Below are 17,822 nucleotides of genomic sequence, written 5' to 3'. Positions count from 1 at the left end.
GGGTGCTATCCAGTCTTTTGCATTGAGTGTCACATGTATGATTATCTCCCAGTTGGTGAGATGTCATATTATTATTATTATTTATTACATTTGTACCCCGCTCTTTCCCACATACAGCAGGTTCAGTGCAGCTTACATCGTAAAAGAAAGCATCTTACATGGTAGAGAATAAAGTAAAACAAGGAAATGTAGGAAGAATATTATAAACTGTGATGATCATAACTACTTACATTGTGAAAAGCTTTACAAAGGACATGTGAAAAGAATATTATGAACTGAGAAGAAAAAAAACAAAAATAAAAAAACACAGTGGCAACAGCGCCCAGTAATATATGAGTTAGAGTAGGGAAGGTAGACATGGATAGGATAGGTGAAAGGGAAGGAGATTGGGAGGGAAATGGTAAAGGATGGAGGGGAGAGATAAGGGATTGAGTATAAGGGGATTAGTGAACAAGGTCAAATGTATCATTGGGGTCAAAGTTAGTGTCGACGTCGTAGTAGGAGTATCATAGGTGGTCTGGTAGAATTAAGTTGGTCTATTAGGGTAAGCTTACTTGAAAAAATGGGACTTTAACATTTTCCTGAAAGGCAAATAGTTGTTAATTGCTCGGATAGGTCTTGGGAGGTCATTCCAAAGTTGACTATCCAGGAAGGAGAAACTGGATGCATAGTATGTTTTGTACTTGATACCTTTACAGTTGGGGAGCTGTAAATTGAGGTATGTTCGTGATGACTTTGTTCTATTTCTAATTGGGAGGTCTAATTGGGAGGAATACTGGAGGAAACTGAAAGAAGCCAAGAGAGAGGTACGTCTGGCAAAAGCGGAAGAACAAATGGCTGGTAAGGAGGGGTGACAAAAATTTCTTCAGGTATATTAGTGAAAGGAGAATGACTAAAAAGGGAATTGTGAGACTAAAAAGATACTGCAAACCGCTATGTAGATAATGATGAAGAAAAGGCAAATTTGCTAAATAGATACTTTTGTTCTGTTTTTACTGAAGAAAATCCGGGAGAAGGACCACAATGGACTGGCAAAAGTTCATTTGAGAATGGAGTGGATATAGCACCGTTCACGGAAGAGAGTGTGTATCAACAGCTAGAAAAACTAAAGGTGGACAAAGCCATGGGACCGGATGGGATCCACCCCAGGATATTGAGGAAGCTCAGAGAGGTTCTGGCGGGTCCTCTTAAAGATTTGTTTAATAAATCCTTTGAAATGGGAGAGGTTCCGAGGGATTGGAGAACGGCGGAGGTGGTCCCTCTTCACAAAAGTGGTGATAGGGAAGAAGCTGGAAACTACAGGCCGGTAAGCCTCACTTCGATTATTAGAAAAGTAATGGAAGCGATGCTGAAGGAAAGGATAGTGAATTTCCTGGAAGAAAATGAGTTTGCAAGATCCGAGACATCATGGTTTTACCAAAGGGAAATCGTGCCAAACGAATCTCATTGAGTTCTTTGATTGGGTGACCGGAGAATTGAACCGTGGACGTGCTATAGACGTAATCTACTTAGATTTCAGCAAGGCTTTTGACACGGTTCCCCACAGGAGGCTCTTAAATAAACTGGATGGGCTGAAGATAGGACCCAAAGTGGTGAACTGGATTAGGAACTGGTTGATGGACAGGCACCAGAGGGTGGTGGTGAATGGAGTTCGCTCGGAGGAGGGAAAGGTGAGTAGTGGAGTGCCTCAGGGATTGGTGCTGGGGCCGATTCTGTTCAAAATATATTTGTGAGTGACATTGCCGTAGGGTTAGAAGGTAAAGTTTGCCTATTTGCGGATGATACTAAGATTTGTAACACAGTGGACACCCCGGAGGGAGTGGAAAACATGAAAAAAGATCTGAAAAAGCTAGAAGAATGGTCTAAGGTTTGGCAATTAAAATTCAATGCGAAGAAATGCAAAGTAGAAATCCAAGAGAGGCATATGTGTTAGGCGGTGAGAGTCTGCTAGGTACGGATGGAGAGAGGGATCTTGGGGTGATAGTATCTGAGGATCTGATGGCGATGAAACAGTGTGACAAGGCGGTGGCCGTAGTAGAAGGTTACTAGGCTGTATAGAGAGAGTGTGACCAGCAGAAGAAAAGAGGTGTTGATACCCCTGTACAAGTCGTTGGTGAGGCCCCACCTGGAGTATTGTGTTCAGTTTTGGAGGCCGTATCTTGCTAAAGATGTAAAAAGAATTGAAGTGGTGCAAAGAAAAGCTACGAGGATGGTTATGGGATTTGCATTACAAGACGTATGAGGAGAGACTTGCGGACCTGAACATGTATACCCTGGAGGAAAGGAAAAACAGGGGGTGATATGATACAGACATTCAAATATTTGAAAGGTATTAATCCGCAAACAAACCTTTTCCAGAGATGGGAAGGCGGTAGAACAAGAGGGCATGAAATGAGATTGAAGGGGGGCAGACTCAAGAAGAATGTCAGGAAGTATTTTTTCATGGAGAGGGTGGTGGATGCTTAGAATGCCCTTCCGCGGGAGGTGGTGGAGGTGAAAACGGTAACTGAATTCAAAAATGCGTGGGATAAACATAAAGGAATCCTGTGCAGAAGGAAGGGATCCTCAGGAGCTTAGCCTAGAATGGGTGGCAGAGCTGGTGGTTGGGAGGCGGGGCTAGTGCTGGGCAGACTTATACAGCCTGTGCCGGGGCTGGTGGTTGGGAGGCGGGACTAGTGCTGGGCAGACTTATACGGTCTGTGCTGGGGCTGGTGGTTGGGCGGCGGGGATAGTGCTGGGCAGACTTATACGGTCTGTGCCAGAGCCGGTGGTGGGAGGCAGGGATAGTGCTGGGCAGACTTATACGGTCTGTGCCAGACCTGGTGGTGGGAGGCGGGACTGGTAGTTGGAAGGCGGGGATAGTTCTGGGCAGACATATTGGGTCTGTGCCAGAGCTGGTGGTTGGGAGGCGGGGTTGGTGGTTGAGAGGCGGGGATAGGGCTGGCCAGACTTATACGGTCTGTGCACTGAAGAGGACAGTACAAATAAAAAAGTAGCACATATGAATTTATCTTCTTGGGCAGACTGGATGGACCGTGCAGGTCTTTTTCTGCCATCATCTACTATGTTTACTATGTATATAGCTGGGGGACTCTCCTGATATGATCTTATGGATCATTGTATGGATCTTGAAGTATATTCTCTCTTTGATGGGGAGCCAGTGAAGTCTTTCTCGAAGGGGTGAGGCGCTTTCAAATCTTAACTTGCCAAAGATAAGTCTGGCTGCCGTGTTCTGGGCAGTCTGGAGACGTTTTAGGACTTGGGATTTACATCCAAGGAAAACACTGTTGCAAATATGTGTGTGCTCGATGCAAAGAGCTCCTAGCTCTCAGGGAACGTGTCCGTTCTCTTGAGGCTAGAATAGCAGACTTGGTAGAGCTGAGGGAGACAGAGAGGTACATAGAGGAGACCTACAGGGATGTTGTAGAGATGTCCCACCTCCAGTCTGGTAGCCCTTGTGCTACCTTGGAGGAGGGAGGTCTCCCAGAAGGAGAGCATCACCCTGGTGAAGTAGGAAGTACTCCTGTAGCTAGGACCTGCCCACCAGGGGATGTACTATCCTCTTGCACCAAAGATATGTCTCCAAGTGCTGCCCGGGAGAGAGAGGTTAGGACAGCTGTTATAGTTGGTGATTCGATCATTAGCCATATAGATAGCTGGGTGGCTGGTGGACGTGAGGATCGCCTGGTGACTTGCCTGCCTGGTGCGAAGGTGGCGGACCTCACGTGTCACTTAGATAGGATTTTTAGATAGTGCTGGGGAGGAGTCAGCTGTCTTGGTACATGCGGGTACCAATGACATAGGAAAATGTGGGAGAGAGGTTCTGGAAGCCAAATTTAGGCTCTTAGGTAGAAAGCTCAAATCTAGAACCTCTAGGGCAGCATTTTCTGAAATGCTACCCATTCCACGCGCAGTGTCCAAGAGACAGGCAGAGCTCCGGAGTTTCAATGCGTGGATGAGACGATGGTGCAGGGAGCAGGGTTTTAGATTTGTTAGGAACTGGGCAACATTCTGGGGAAGAGGGAGCCTATTTTGAAAGGATGGGCTCCACCTTAAACAGGGTGGAACCAGGTTGCTAGCATCGGCATTTAAAAAGGAGTTAGAGCAGCTTTTCAACTAGAAACGGGGGGAAGGCCGACAGTCGCTCAAAAGCGCATGGTTCTGGATAAGATATCTTTCAAAGATATCACCAAAACAGGGAAGATAGGGTATCCTGATAGTGAAGTTGCAAAAGAGGCCGTAGTAGATCAGGTATCCTTCAATAAAAATAAAAATCGGACAAAAGATTGCAAATCAATACTTTCAAGTACTGAGCATGATGTAAATAGGAACAACAAACATAGTTTGAAATGTCTATATGCGAATGCCAGGAGCCTAAGAAATAAGATGGGAGAGTTAGAATATATTGCACTAAATGAAAAATTAGATATAATAGGCATCTCTGAGACCTGGTGGAAGAAGAATAACCAGTGGGACACTGTTATACCAGGGTTCAAATTATATCATAGTGATAGGGTGGATCGAATTGGTGGAGGGGTAGCGTTGTATATTAAGGAGAGCCTTGAATCAAATAGATTGAAAATTCTGCAGGAAACAAAACACTTCTTGGAATCCCTGTGGATTGAAATTCCATGTGTAAAGGGGGAAAGGACAGTGATAGGAGTGTACTACCGTCCGCCTGGCCAGGCCAGGATGAACATACGGATGCAGAAATTTTAAAAGAAATTAGGGACGCAAACAAACTGGGCAGGACAACAATAATGGGTGATTTCAATTACCCCGATATGGACTGGGTAAATGTAACATCAGGGCACGCTAGGGAGGTAAAATTCCTTGATGAAATCAAGGACTGCTTTATGGAGCAGCTGGTACAGAAGCCGACAAGCGAAGAAAAAATTCTAGACCTAGTCCTTAGTGGAGCGCATGATCTGGTGCGGGAGGTAATGGTGCTGGGGCCGCTTGATAACAGTGATCATAATATGATCGGATTTGATATTAGCTTTGAAGTAAGTATACATAGGATATCAAATACGTTAGCATTTAACTTTAAAATAGGAGACTATGACAAAATGAGAAGAACGGTGAAAAAAAACTTAGAGAAGGCACTGCAAGGGTCAAAAACTTACATCAGGTATAGATGCTGTTCAAAAACACCATCCTGGAAGCCCAGGCCAAATATATTCCGTGTATTAAAAAAAGGAGGACGGAAGACCAAACGACAGCCAGCATGGTTAAAAAGTGAGGTGAAGGAAGCTATTAGAGCTAAAAGAAAATCCTTCAGAAAATGGAAGAAGGAACTGACTGAAGAGTAGCAAATCTCCTGGACCGAATGGTATTCATCCCAGAGTACTGATAGAACTGAAAAATGAACTTGCTGAGCTATTAGTAATATGTAATTTATCCTTCAAATCGAGCGTGGTATCGGAAGATTGGAAGGTGGCCAACGTAACGCCAATTTTTTTAAAAGGTTCCAGAGGAGATCTGGGAAATTATAGACCAATGAGTCTGACGTCGGTGCCAGGCAAAATGGTAGAGACTATTATAAAGAACAAAATTACAGAGCATATTCAAAAGCATAGATTAATGAGACAAAGTCAACATGGATTTAGTGACGGGAAATCTTGCCTCACCAATCTACTACATTTCTTTGAAGGGGTGAACAAACATGTGGATAAAGGGGAGCCGGTTGATATTGTGTATCTGGATTTTCAGAAGGCGTTTGACAAAGTACCTCATGAAAGACTCCAGAGGAAATTGAAGAGTCATGGGATAGGAGGTAGTATTCTATTGTGGATTAAAAACTGGTTAAAAGATAGAAAACAGAGAGTAGGGTTAAATGGTCAGTATTCTCAATGGAGAAGGGTAGTTAGTGGGGTTCCCCAGGGGTCTGTGCTGGGACCACTGCTTTTTAACATATTTATAAATGACCTAGAGATGGGAGTAACTAGTGAGGTAATTAAATTTGCCGATGACACAAAGTTATTCAAAGTCATTAATTCGCAGGAGGATTGTGAAAAATTACAAGAGGACCTTACGAGACTGGGCGTCTAAATGGCAGATGGTGTTTAATGTGAGCAAGTACAAAGTGGTGCATGTGGAAAAGAGGAACCCAAATTATAGCTACGTCATGCAAGGTTCCACGTTAAGAGTCACAGACCAAGAAAGGGATCTGGGTGTCGTTGTTGATGATACGTTGAAACCTTCTGCTCAGTGTGCTGCTGCGGCTAAGAAAGCAAATAGAATGTTGGGTATTATTAGGAAAGGAATGGAAAACAAAAATGAGGATGTTATAATGCCTTTGTATCACTCCATGGTGTGACCACACCTCGAATATTGTGTTCATTTCTGGTCGCCGCATCTCAAAAAAGATATAGTGGAATTAGAAAAGGTGCAGAGAAGGGTGACGAAAATGATATAGGGGATGGGATTATTTCCCTATGAGGAAAGGCTAAAGCGGCTAAGGCTCTTCAGCGTGGAGAAAAGACGGCTGAGGGGAGATATGGAATCTAAGTCTGTCAATGAGGCTGTCTCTTCGTATAAAACTATTCTCTCCTCTGCTCTGGATACTCTCGCTCCTCTCATTCCCCGTTCTGTAAAACGTACCAAACCCCAACCTTGGCTGACCTCTAGAATCTGCTACCTACGTTCCTGTGCCTGCTCTGCCGAACGCCTTTGGCTGAAATCCTGTGCCCATGCTGACTTCATACATTTCAAATTCTTGCTGACCTCCTTCCAGTCTGCTCTTTTACTTGCCAAACAGGACTATTACATCCAGTTGACTAATTCTCTTGGCTCAAACCCTAATCGTCTCTTTGCCACACTGAACTCTCTCCTCAAAGTGCCTTCACCTCCAACCCCCCCCCCCCCCTCAGGGCTGTGCCTAGGGTCTCTGGTGCCCCCCTGCAGACTATCAGTTGGCGCCCCCCCCCCCCCCCCCCCCCCGTGTGGCACAAGATGGCAAGGCTTACAAGCCTTTCTTGCGAAATACTTGATCGCAAATCATTTTTTATGATTTTTAACCGTGAAAATGATCGCTCACCACTTGCCACACTGACAGGAATTGTCAGCAATATTTTTAGAAAACAAATTGCTATACATTGCAAAATAAGATAGCAGATGTAAATTCTCAAAGTGGACATATTCCAAACACTAAAATGAAAATAAAATGAAATTTTTCTACCTTTGTTGTCTGGTGACTTTGTTTTTCTATCCATATTGGTCCCAGTCTCTGATTCTGCTGCTCTCTATCTGTTCTCTTAATTCCGTTTCCAGGGCTTCCTTTCCATTTATTTCTTTACTTTCCTCCTTTCTTCTTCATTTCTTGCCCTACATCCATAAGTAAAAGCTGTGTCCTCCTCTGTGGAATTGAATGGAGGAGGTATAACGTGGATCCCGCTTTTGCCTATTTTCTCCATCCATGTGCAGTTTTTCTCCTCTCTTCCCTTTCCCTCATCTCCATCCATGTGCATCTTCTTCTTTTTTCTTTCCTCACCTCCATCCATGTCCAGCACTTCTCCTCTCTCATCCCCTCCATCTATGTTCAGCATTTCTCCTCTCTCGTCCCTCCCCTGTATCCGTATAAAGCAATAATTCTCTCTCCCCTCTCCTCCATCCAAGACCAGCATTTCTCCTCTCTCCCCGCCAACTCCTCCATCCATCCATGTCCAGAGAATCTCTCTTCCCTGCCCTCCCCTCTCATCCATGTCCAGCGATTCTCCTCTCTCCCCTGCCCTCCCCTCTCATCCATGTCCAGCGATTCTCCTCTCTCCCCTGCCCTGCCCTCCCCTCTCATCCATGTCCAGCGATTCTCCTCTCTCCCCTGCCCTCACCTCCCATCCATGTCCAACGTTTCTCCTCTCTCCCCTGCCCTTCATGTCCAGCGAATCTCTCTTCGCTGACCTCCCCTCCCCTCCATGTCCAGTATGTCTCCTCTGCCCCCTGCCCTCCCCTCTCATCTATGTCCAGCAATTCTCTCTTCCCTGCCCTCCTCTCCCCTCCCCTCCATGTCCAGCATGGAGAGGGGAGGGCAGGGGAGGGAGGCGACATGCTGGACATGGAGGGGAGAGCAGGGGAGAGAGGAGAATCGCAACTTTGGGTAAAAGATTTTGGAGCGCGAGAGCAGGAACAGAAGGGAGCGGGCAAGTGAGCCGGACCTCAGGAAAAAGGTGCCAGTACAAAAAAAGCACTGTATGTATCCCTCATTGATAAGTCTCTGACTCTAAAGTTTAGCAATTTCATTAAAGCAAAATGTATTTTCACACATTACAAACTCTTTCTATCCAAGCAGAATGTTTTTTATTTATTTATTTATTTATTGCATTTGTATCCCACATTTTCCCACCTCTTTGCAGGCTCAATGTAACATAGTAAATTACAGCAGATAAAGACCTGTACGGTCCATCCAGTCTGCCCAACAAGATAAACTCATTTTACACGGTATGTGATACTTTATATGTATACCTGAGTTTGATTTGTCCTTGCCATTCTCAGGGCACAGACTGTAGAAGTTCTTATGCTAAGTTCTGATAGTAAAGATGAAGTCCCTTAAAATATACACTCAAGCCCATCCATACCTATTCAGTCACAATCAGGGCAGAGACCGTAGAAGTCTGCCCAGCAATGTTCATGTACTAAAAGTTTTGAAGATTCTGGTGGCTTACAATACATCATGAATGGTGGAGATATATAAGAAATAAACATTTAGTAATTACATACAAAACATTTAGTAATTACACACAAAAAAAACAATCAGATTTTCACTTACCAGCTCTAAGCTAAACTTCCTCTTTGAACCATCAGCCAGTAAAATGGCTTTTAGCTGTAGCTATCTCAGGATAATTATGCACACATCATTAAAGTCATGCCCACCTCTCAGTGTACATGCTCAGAAAAAAAAAACTTTGAACCACTCACAGATTTTAACAAACAATTACACTATTTAATTTTTATTTCTCCCCAGTCTCACTTGCACACCTCCCTCCAAACCTGTTCTCTTTAATTTGAATGTTGTTCAAGCTCACCCTGAATGAGGAGTTCTTCCCACGCCAAAGACATATATAGCACTGGTTGTACTCTTTGAAGCAATTTTAGCAGAGCGTGTCTGCCTCAGCACTGCTGGACTGCCTTCACTTCCTGACGTGGAGAGGGAAGGGCAGGGGAGAGAGGAGAATCACAACTTCAGGTAAAAGATTTTGCAAGTGAGCGAACCTGGGTGGCGCCCTCCAGAGGTCGGCGCCCCCTGCGGTGCTTACCCCGCTTACCGTGTTGGCACGACCCTGCCCCCCCTTCACTTTCCCCCCAGACTCTGGCTGAGTTCTTTCATGATAAGGTTCACAAGATTAAACTTGAATTCTCAACCAGGTCACCTCCACCTCTCCTTCCCTTAGTCCATTCTCTCAACCCTCCAACCCCTGCCTCCTTTTCTTCCTTTTCTGAAATCACTGAAGAGGAAACTACATACTTCTATCCCACTGTCAGTTGGTGTACCTCAGGGATCTGTCCTGGGACCTCTTCTCTTCTCCATCTATACTTCTTTCCTTGGTACTCTGATCTCATCCTAGTGGTTTTCAGTATCATCTTTACACTGATGACTCCCAGATCTACCTCTCCACACCAGAAATCTCAGCCGAAATCCAGGCCAAAGTATCAGCCTGCCTGTCTGACATTGCTGCCTGGATGTCTCAGCGCCATCTGAAACTAAACATGACCAAGACTGAGCTTCTTATCTTTCCCCCTAAACCAACCTCTCCTCCTCCCCCATTCTCTATTTCTGTGGATAACACTCTCATCCTTCCTGTCTCATCAGCTCGTAACCTTGGGGTCATCTTCGACTCCTCCCTCTCCTTCTCTGCATATATTCAACAGACTACTAAAACCTGTCGTTTCTTTCTCTATAATATCAGCAAAATTCGCCCTTTCCTTTCTGAGCACACTACCAGAACCCTCATCCACACTCTTATCACCTCTCGCTTAGACTATTGCAACTTGCTTCTCACAGGTCTCCCACTTAGCCATCTCTCTCCTCTTCAATCTGTTCAAAATTCTGCTGCACGACTAATATTCCGCCAGTGTCATTATGCTCATATTAGCCCTCACTAGTCACTTCTGGCTTCCTATCCGTTTCCACATACAGTTCAAACTCCTCTTATTGACCTATAAGTGTATTCACTCTGCAGCTCCTCAGTACCTCTCCACTCTCATCTCTCCCTACATTCCTCCCCGGGAACTCCGTTCACTGGGTAAATCTCTCTTATCTGCACCCTTCTCCTCCACTGCTATCTCCAGACTCCGTTCCTTTTATCTTGCTGCACCATATGCCTGGAATAGACTTCCTGAGCCGGTACGTCAAGCTCCATCTCTGACCGTCTTCAAATCTAAGCTAAAAGCCCACCTTTTTGATGCTGCTTTTAACTCCTAACCCTTGTTCACTTGTTCAGAACCCTTATTTTATCATCCTCACTTTAATATTCCCTTATCTCTTGTTTGTCCTGTTTGTCTGTCTGAATTGGATTGTAAGGTCTGTCAATCAGGGACTGTCTCTTCATGTTCAAGTGTACATCGCAGCGTACGTCTAGTAGCGCTATAGAAATGATAAGTAGTAGTAGTAATATGATAGAGGTCTATAAAATAATGAGTGGAGTTGAACGGGTAGATGTGAAGCGTCTGTTTGCGCTTTCCAAAAATACTAGGACTAGAGGGCATGTGATGAAGCTACAATGTAGTAAATTTAAAACGAATCGGAGAAAATATTTCTTCACTCAACATGTAATTAAACTCTGGAATTCGTTGCCAGAGAATGTGGTAAAGGCGGTTAGTTTAGTAGAGTTTAAAAAAGGTTTGGACGGCTTCCTAAAGAAAAAGTCCATAGACCTTTATTAAATGGACTTGGGGAAAATCCGCGATTTCTGGGATAAGCAGTATAGAATGTTTTGTACTTTTTGGGATCTTGACAGGTATTTGTGACCTGGATTGGCCACTGTTGGAAACAGGATGCTGGGCTTGATGGACCTTTGGTCTTTCCCAGTATGGCAATGCTTATGTACTTATGTAACGTTGATGTGGGCTACACGGAACTTCCCCATGGGCCACATGTTTGTCATCCATGGTTTATATATTATATTTAATGTTTTTGGTATAATTAAGACTGTTGCCTATATTTATTTGGTCTATAAATTTTTATGGAGAACATCTATATTATAATTGTGTTATTGTTATTTCTGAGTAAGTGTTATCCAATATGCAGAACTGAACAGGTTCAGTTTGTTGCATTCTCTGATGCTGTATAACAGCTGATGACAGTGGCGTAGCCAGACAGCCAGTTTTGGGTGGGCCTGATCCCAAAGTGGGTGGGTACAAAATTTTCTCTGCTCCGCCCTACCTCCACCTCAAAATATAAATATTTTAGCTAATGAGGATCCTCAAGCTCAGTCAGCTGAAGACTTTCTCTGAAGGTGGCCAGAACTCTCTTTTACCAAGCTTGGCAGGCAGCAGCAATGACCCTAAGCCACTGATGCCAGCACCCCACACATGCTTAGCTGTTGATGGCTCAAGGATGCTGTTGCCAGAGCTTGGTAGAAGGGAGTTCTGGCCGCCTTTGGAGGAGGTCCTTAGCTGGGGATGCCTGGGAATCCTCACCAGCTATACAGCAAGGGTTAGGACTGTTGTAAGACCTACTTGGCCCAGGTCAGAAAATAAAGGAGGGCTCCCCTCCCCGATTCCCTCTCCTCTTTGCCTCCCTTCCAATTTTCCACCTGCCATTACTATCACACCAACAGAACCTCACCAAACACAGAACAAGGGATCACAAATTAGAAATAAAAATATTTAGACAAAAATTGAAAAGGAACCCCAAGAAGTTAAACATAGCATTACTGCAACACTGGAGACACAAAACATGCATTTCCTTTTCTACAGAACACAATACAAAGACATTTCCTATGCACATTTCCAAAAGCTAACATATTCCATTTAAAACATTTGAAATAAAATGCTTTGTTTCTACCTTTGTTGTCTGGACATTTTATTTTTCCATCTTGCTGGTTCCAGTTTCTCGTTTCTGCTTTCCTCTCTGCTGTCTGCTAATTCTTCTTCAAGCGGCTGTAGTCCATTTGTCTTTTCTCCTCTCTCCTGTCTGTTCCCTCAATATTCCTGCCTCTGACATGTTGGTCATTCCTTTGTAGCTCTTTTCTGCCTCTCTCTCACCCTTCTTTGTCTCCTTTTTACTTTTCAACTACCTATCAAATTTCCATCTTCTTCTTTCACCCACTAGCTCTCCCATTCCCCATCTTACTCCTCCCCATCCCTACTTTCTCTTTTATCTTTAATCTACTCCCCATTACCATATTTCTACCCTCTGTAATCACTATCTCTCATTCATTTCCTTGCCACCCCCTCCTCCCCCTCTTGCCCTCTCCCACAGGATTTCACCATTCCCATCATCTTCTCCCTCCACCCTTCTAACCAGCATCTGATCCCCTCCCCACCCCACCATGGTAGCCTTATATTTTCCTGCCCCTTCTCTCTTCATTCCTGTTAAATAGTAATAGTAGTAGCCCTCTCCTCCATGGCCCAGCATTTCCCCCCTCACCACCTACTGTGTACCTCTCATCCACCCCCATGTCTATCTCCCCCTCTCATTCCCACTGTCCAACGTCTCTCTCCCCTTCCCATACAGCATATCTACCTTCCTCCCCTCTACCAGCATGTCTAACATTTCTCCCTTCCCTCCACCCCTATGCCCACCATTTTGCCCTCCTCTCCACCCCTGTGTTTAACATATCTCCCCCTCTCGCCACCTATCCCCTCTCTATGCAGCATGTCTCCCTCTCCTCCACCTCATATGCAGCCAAGACTTCTCCCTTCCTGACCCCTCCACCCCTTTAATGGATCTCTCCCTTCTTCCCCATGCAGCTTCTCCCCCCACCCACCATGCCTCATCATTCCATCTTCCCTCCTCCCTGTGCAGCATCTTTCCTTCCATCTTCTTCCCCCCCCCCCCCCCCCCCCCGTGCAGCTGCTGTCCCCGTCTTCCCTCCCCCATTCCAACATCTTTTCCCCATCATCCCTTGCCCCGTTGCATGCCACAACTTTCACCCCCATCTTCCCTCACCCTCGCAGGCCCGCCCAGCAGCGATTCCGATCGCAGGCAGCTCCTTCGGCTCGTACACGCTGCCTGCCGGCTGCCGCTCAAATCTCCTTGCAGCTACTAGCAGCGCTAACCCGGAAGCTCAGAGGAGAGGCTTCCGGGTTAGCGCTGCTAGTAGCTGCAAGGAGATTTGAGCGGCAGCCGGCAGGCAGCGTGCACAAGCCGAAGGAGCTGCCTGCGATCGGAATCGCTGCTGGGCGGGCCTGCGAGGGTGAGGGAAGATGGGGATGAAAGTTGCGGCACGCCACGGGGGAATGGATGATGATGGGGACCGGAGCCTCCGGAATCGCTGTGCTGCTGGGCGGGCCTGACCCCAAATTGGGTGGGCCCAGGCCCACCCGTGGCTACGCCCCTGGCTGACGATAGGAACAGAGAGTTGTGTAAAATTTGGTCACCTTTTCTTAAATGAAGGGGATGTTATATACAACAACCATTTCTTAAGGTTTTGGGGTTTTTTATTTAAGACAGTTTTTTGGTGATGTCAGACTTGTTTATTTGACACAAAATTTGACTTTTTTACGTATTTGACTCGCTCATTCAGAACTTCTGTTCGGCGCAATGTAAGTAATGTCACAGTACATTCATTGTGTGTGTGTGTGGGGGGGGGGGGGGGGGTTAGCAAGTTTCTTAAAAGGTGTTAAATGATTCATCTCCAGTGTTTTTGTCCACATAGCTTTTTTGTGCCCATTTAAAATGTGTTTTTTATGGGGTCAGGCACTGGAATATTTAACTTAATTTGTAGAATTACCTTCCCTTAAAAAAAATCATTGCGCTCAAAGGGTTTATTTTTTTGATTCTTCAGATTTTGAGGGGCATTTTCAATAAAATGTCTAAGCCTGATTTTGGATATTTTGCTAGAAATGTCCAAAAACTGAGTGGTGAACATAGCCGTTTGGAACCTGAAAAATGTCTGCCTTATTGGCAGTGGCATAGCCAAGAGTGGGCCCAGGCCCACCCAGTAGCAGCACACTTATGATGTGGTTGGCAGGGATTCCCAATCCCCACCAGCTGAAAACTCCCAACATCTGTCCATCCTGCATACCTTGTAAATTAGCAGATCTTCGCCTGCAGAAAGCAGCGTCTGATACATACTGCTCACATCAGCCCCACAGCCTTCTCTCTGATGTATTCACACCTATACAGAAACAGGAAGTTGCATCAGTGGAAAGGCTGTGGGGCCAACATGAGCAGTGTGTATTAGTTGCTGCTCGCTGCCAGTGAAAATCTGCTTTTTAAAAGGTATGCGGGAGAGGGGGGTGTTAGAGAGACCATATGGCATGCAGGCGAGAGAGGGAGAGACCAAATCACCTGTGGGACAGGGTGGGGTTCTTTTGCTCACCCATCTTGGGCCCAGGCCCATCCAAAATTTGGTGTCTGGCTACGCCCCTGCTTATTAGTTTGAAAATTGTCTTTTTTCCTAGACGGTTTGTACTCATTACATATTTCTTTTGGGACCATGGTGGAAAATAAAACGTCCAAGAGAAAAACGTCCAAAAGCCAGCCATTGGGATGTCTGGGGGCCATCGTTCTTAGTAGACAGGCCACACAGATATCCCAGCAGAGTAGTGGGGTAGCCTAGGGGGCACTGCAGTAGACTTCATATAAAAGGTCCCATGTACACATTTCACCATATCCCCCTTAAATTATACGGGGAGCCCTCCAGGAGCAGAAAAATACCTAAAATACCTCACTGTACACTACTTCAATAGCTCTCAAGCTTGCAGGTGTCACCTTTACATAGGTACAGTAGATATTTAGTGTATTTTGGAGGGTTCAAACTTCCACCACAAGTGTACCAGTGGGATATGCACCTGGGTCCCCTGCTCTACAGTCCACTGCACTGACCACTAGGCTACTTCTTGCACCTGGTTGCTGCTCTAATAGAAATAGTCATCACATGTGAAGCTGTCATACAGCCTGGTATGTACTGTCACATCTTGGGGTCAGTGACCACTGGGGGAGTAAGAGGGGGTATGCTTTAATCCCTCCTTTTGTCATTTAGGACACCTTTTGGTCACTTAGGGGACCTTTTACTAAGTGTCGGTAAGCCCAACCCCCTGCGCGTGCCATTTCCGGCACTACAAAAATTTGCAGGCTAGTTGGTTACCGCCAGGTTAGCATGGGAGCCCTTACCACCACCTCAATGGGTGGCTGTAAGTGCTTCCCCCTGAAATGACTGCGCAGCAAGTGGTTCACTTACCGCACAGCCATTTCTTTTAGACCAAAAAAGAGAGCCTTTTACCCGCTGCGGTAAAAGGGGACCTTGGTTTGGGTCAAAAAGGACCCGTTAGTCCTGATTGAAACAGGTCTAGCTAAAAAGGTCTTTGTTTTGACCCTAAACATATTCATTTTGTTCCATTATTGCATAGAAAATGTCTATCTTTTGGGACTGCCACTTAGTAAGCGCCGCTTAGTAAACATAGACAGTGGCAACCAGTGCAATTGCATCAACACCCAAATACCACATTGTGACTTCTAAAGAATTTCTAGTTTTTAGTGTACTAGAAACTAGCTGTAGAATTAACTTTTCAATTTTTTGACAAATGTGAATTTCAAATAGTTTTTTTTTTTTTTAATTTTGTTCTGCTAATTTCCACTCAGAGCTCAGCCAGTTGACAGGGGTGGCGGCCATCTTGAGGTTTCCAGTTCCTGATCTTTCTGAAGATGAGTCCAGTTCAGAGGAAGACTGAGTGTAGTGGATATCTTCTCCCCAACTACAGCTAACTTGCTCAGAAACATGTGTTGGCTGATTTTTGACTCCCTGCAGCAAAGGAGGAACTACAGTTTTCATCTGATGCTATCTCTATGCCTGATGCTCCCACCACCACCAGGCTTGCTCAGGAATTGCTTACTGTCTTATATGCCTAGTTTACTATGTATTGTGTGCCATCTTGAACCCTATAACTGGAGCACACCATGCATTTACCCTTCAGAAGCAGACATAGTTTGAACTGGGGCAAGGCACAACGTTCAGAACTGTTTTCCAAATGAAGAAAGTCACGTATATAGATATCATTTTCTTAACTGCTTTTTGAGTAAAAAGCATGTCAACGCAGTTACAAGTCATAAAAATATACAAGAGACATAGAAGGAAAGGAGGATGATAGCTGTTCATATTACCCGATTCTGTGAGTGAAGCAGATTTTGAAGCAAGCCACTTCACATTCCCATTCCCAGTTCAGATGTCCACAAACCTACCTGCTGTTGAACAAATTAACTAATAAAGAACTAAATTAATGGGGCTGTTTTTTAAACATCTGCAGGCAGGTGAAAGTCTGTAGCTACTTTCCCTTTTGGACTTCACAACAAAAAGGAAAGATCCTCATTCAGAAAATTGCCAAAGAAAAGGTACCTGCAGCTATTTTCACCTGCTTTTTCTGTGGCTACTATTCCTGTGCCAAATCTTTATTATTTTTACTTAGGGAAATGGGTGGGCAATTTTCAAAATTACCCTCTATAGTCCTAGGAAGCCTTTCTATTGATCAGTAGAGGGAATTTTGGGGGTAGACCATTCAGAAAAATTCTGTGGCTTTTCTTCCCTGTGCAAAGATAAAAGTGCAGGCCACTTGCCATTCAGTCACTGTTATCAACTAGACCTGGATTGGAGCTGTGGACTGAATTTTGGGGAGCAGAACTATTTGCCAATAAAATATATATTTATTATGGAAGAAATGTGATTTTCTTATGTACAGTAATGCTTCAACTAGTTAAGAAATTGTCTGAATGGAGCAAGAAAATTTCATCAAAGTTTGGCTTCCATTGATTTAATATTTTGTCCTCACAACCTCAGTCACGTGAGGCTGCTCACAGTTGTGCTTCCATTGGCTTATTATCAATATTGCTTTAAAGTAACCTAAAATTATTTCTTAGTTCAGTTGAAAATACCACCTCATTACTCCCAAAGTTTTGCTCTTGTTGACTCAACAAATGACCCTAAAATTGCTGCTTTCATTGGCTAAGATTATCTTAATCTGAGCACCCAGAGGTCAAGAAAGTGTCCTAGTAGCTGTGCTCTCCCTGTCCAAGAAGATAACCCAAAACCTGTTGGATAAAATGGCCTTAAAACTGGTCAATTAGTATAGTAACCCGTAGCTGTATATACTTTGTCCTTGAACGTTTTTCTCAATCTGGAGATTCATTAATGAAAGAGACATAAGAATTTTAGGGGCCCTTTAACTAAGCTGCAATAAAAGGGGCCCTGCACTAACGGTGGTGGCTGTTTTTGCCATGCGCCAAGACCCTTTTACTGCAGCGGGTAAAAAGCCCAAAAAAAGAAATGGCCGTGTGGTAAGTTCGCATTTGTCGTGCGGCCATTTCAGGGGGAACATTTACCACCACCCACTGAGGTGGCGGTAAGGGTTCTGGCGGTAACCCCCTGGGGTATTAATTTTTCAAAAATTCCAGCCTCCGGAAATGCCATGTGCTGGGGGCAGAACTACCACCAGCAGCCGCATTGGTAGTTCTGAGTTGCCGCACAACAACCCTTTAGTAAAAGGGCCCCTTAGTAATTATCATCAAAAATGTATGATAGGGCAATAATGTGCTTATAAGGAAAGCAGTAGTGTAGCCAGACCTGATATTTATGGGGGCCCAGACTTAACATGGGAGGCACTAGGCATTTAGGTGTGAGTAGTGTTTGGTGTACTCCTAAATAATGCCTTAGAGTGCACTTGAGGGA

General features: G+C 44.8%; 1 protein-coding gene across 1 annotated transcript in view; it reads left to right on the top strand.

Moving 5' to 3' along the window:
- Positions 1-16,872, top strand: part of PELO (pelota mRNA surveillance and ribosome rescue factor) — a 368,678-nt gene extending 351,806 nt beyond the window's left edge. Inside the window, 1 exon segment of the mRNA XM_030210814.1 lies at positions 15,746-16,872. Within this exon segment, the coding sequence (XP_030066674.1) occupies positions 15,746-15,834 (89 nt within the window). The 3' untranslated portion in view covers positions 15,835-16,872.
- The last annotated feature ends 950 nt before the right edge of the window (positions 16,873-17,822 follow it).

The sequence above is a fragment of the Microcaecilia unicolor genome, chromosome 7 (assembly GCF_901765095.1).
Source record: "Microcaecilia unicolor chromosome 7, aMicUni1.1, whole genome shotgun sequence".
Taxonomy (NCBI): domain Eukaryota; kingdom Metazoa; phylum Chordata; class Amphibia; order Gymnophiona; family Siphonopidae; genus Microcaecilia; species Microcaecilia unicolor.
The sequence above is the reverse complement of the archived record's forward strand: the minus strand, read 5'-3'. Positions and strand labels throughout refer to the sequence as shown.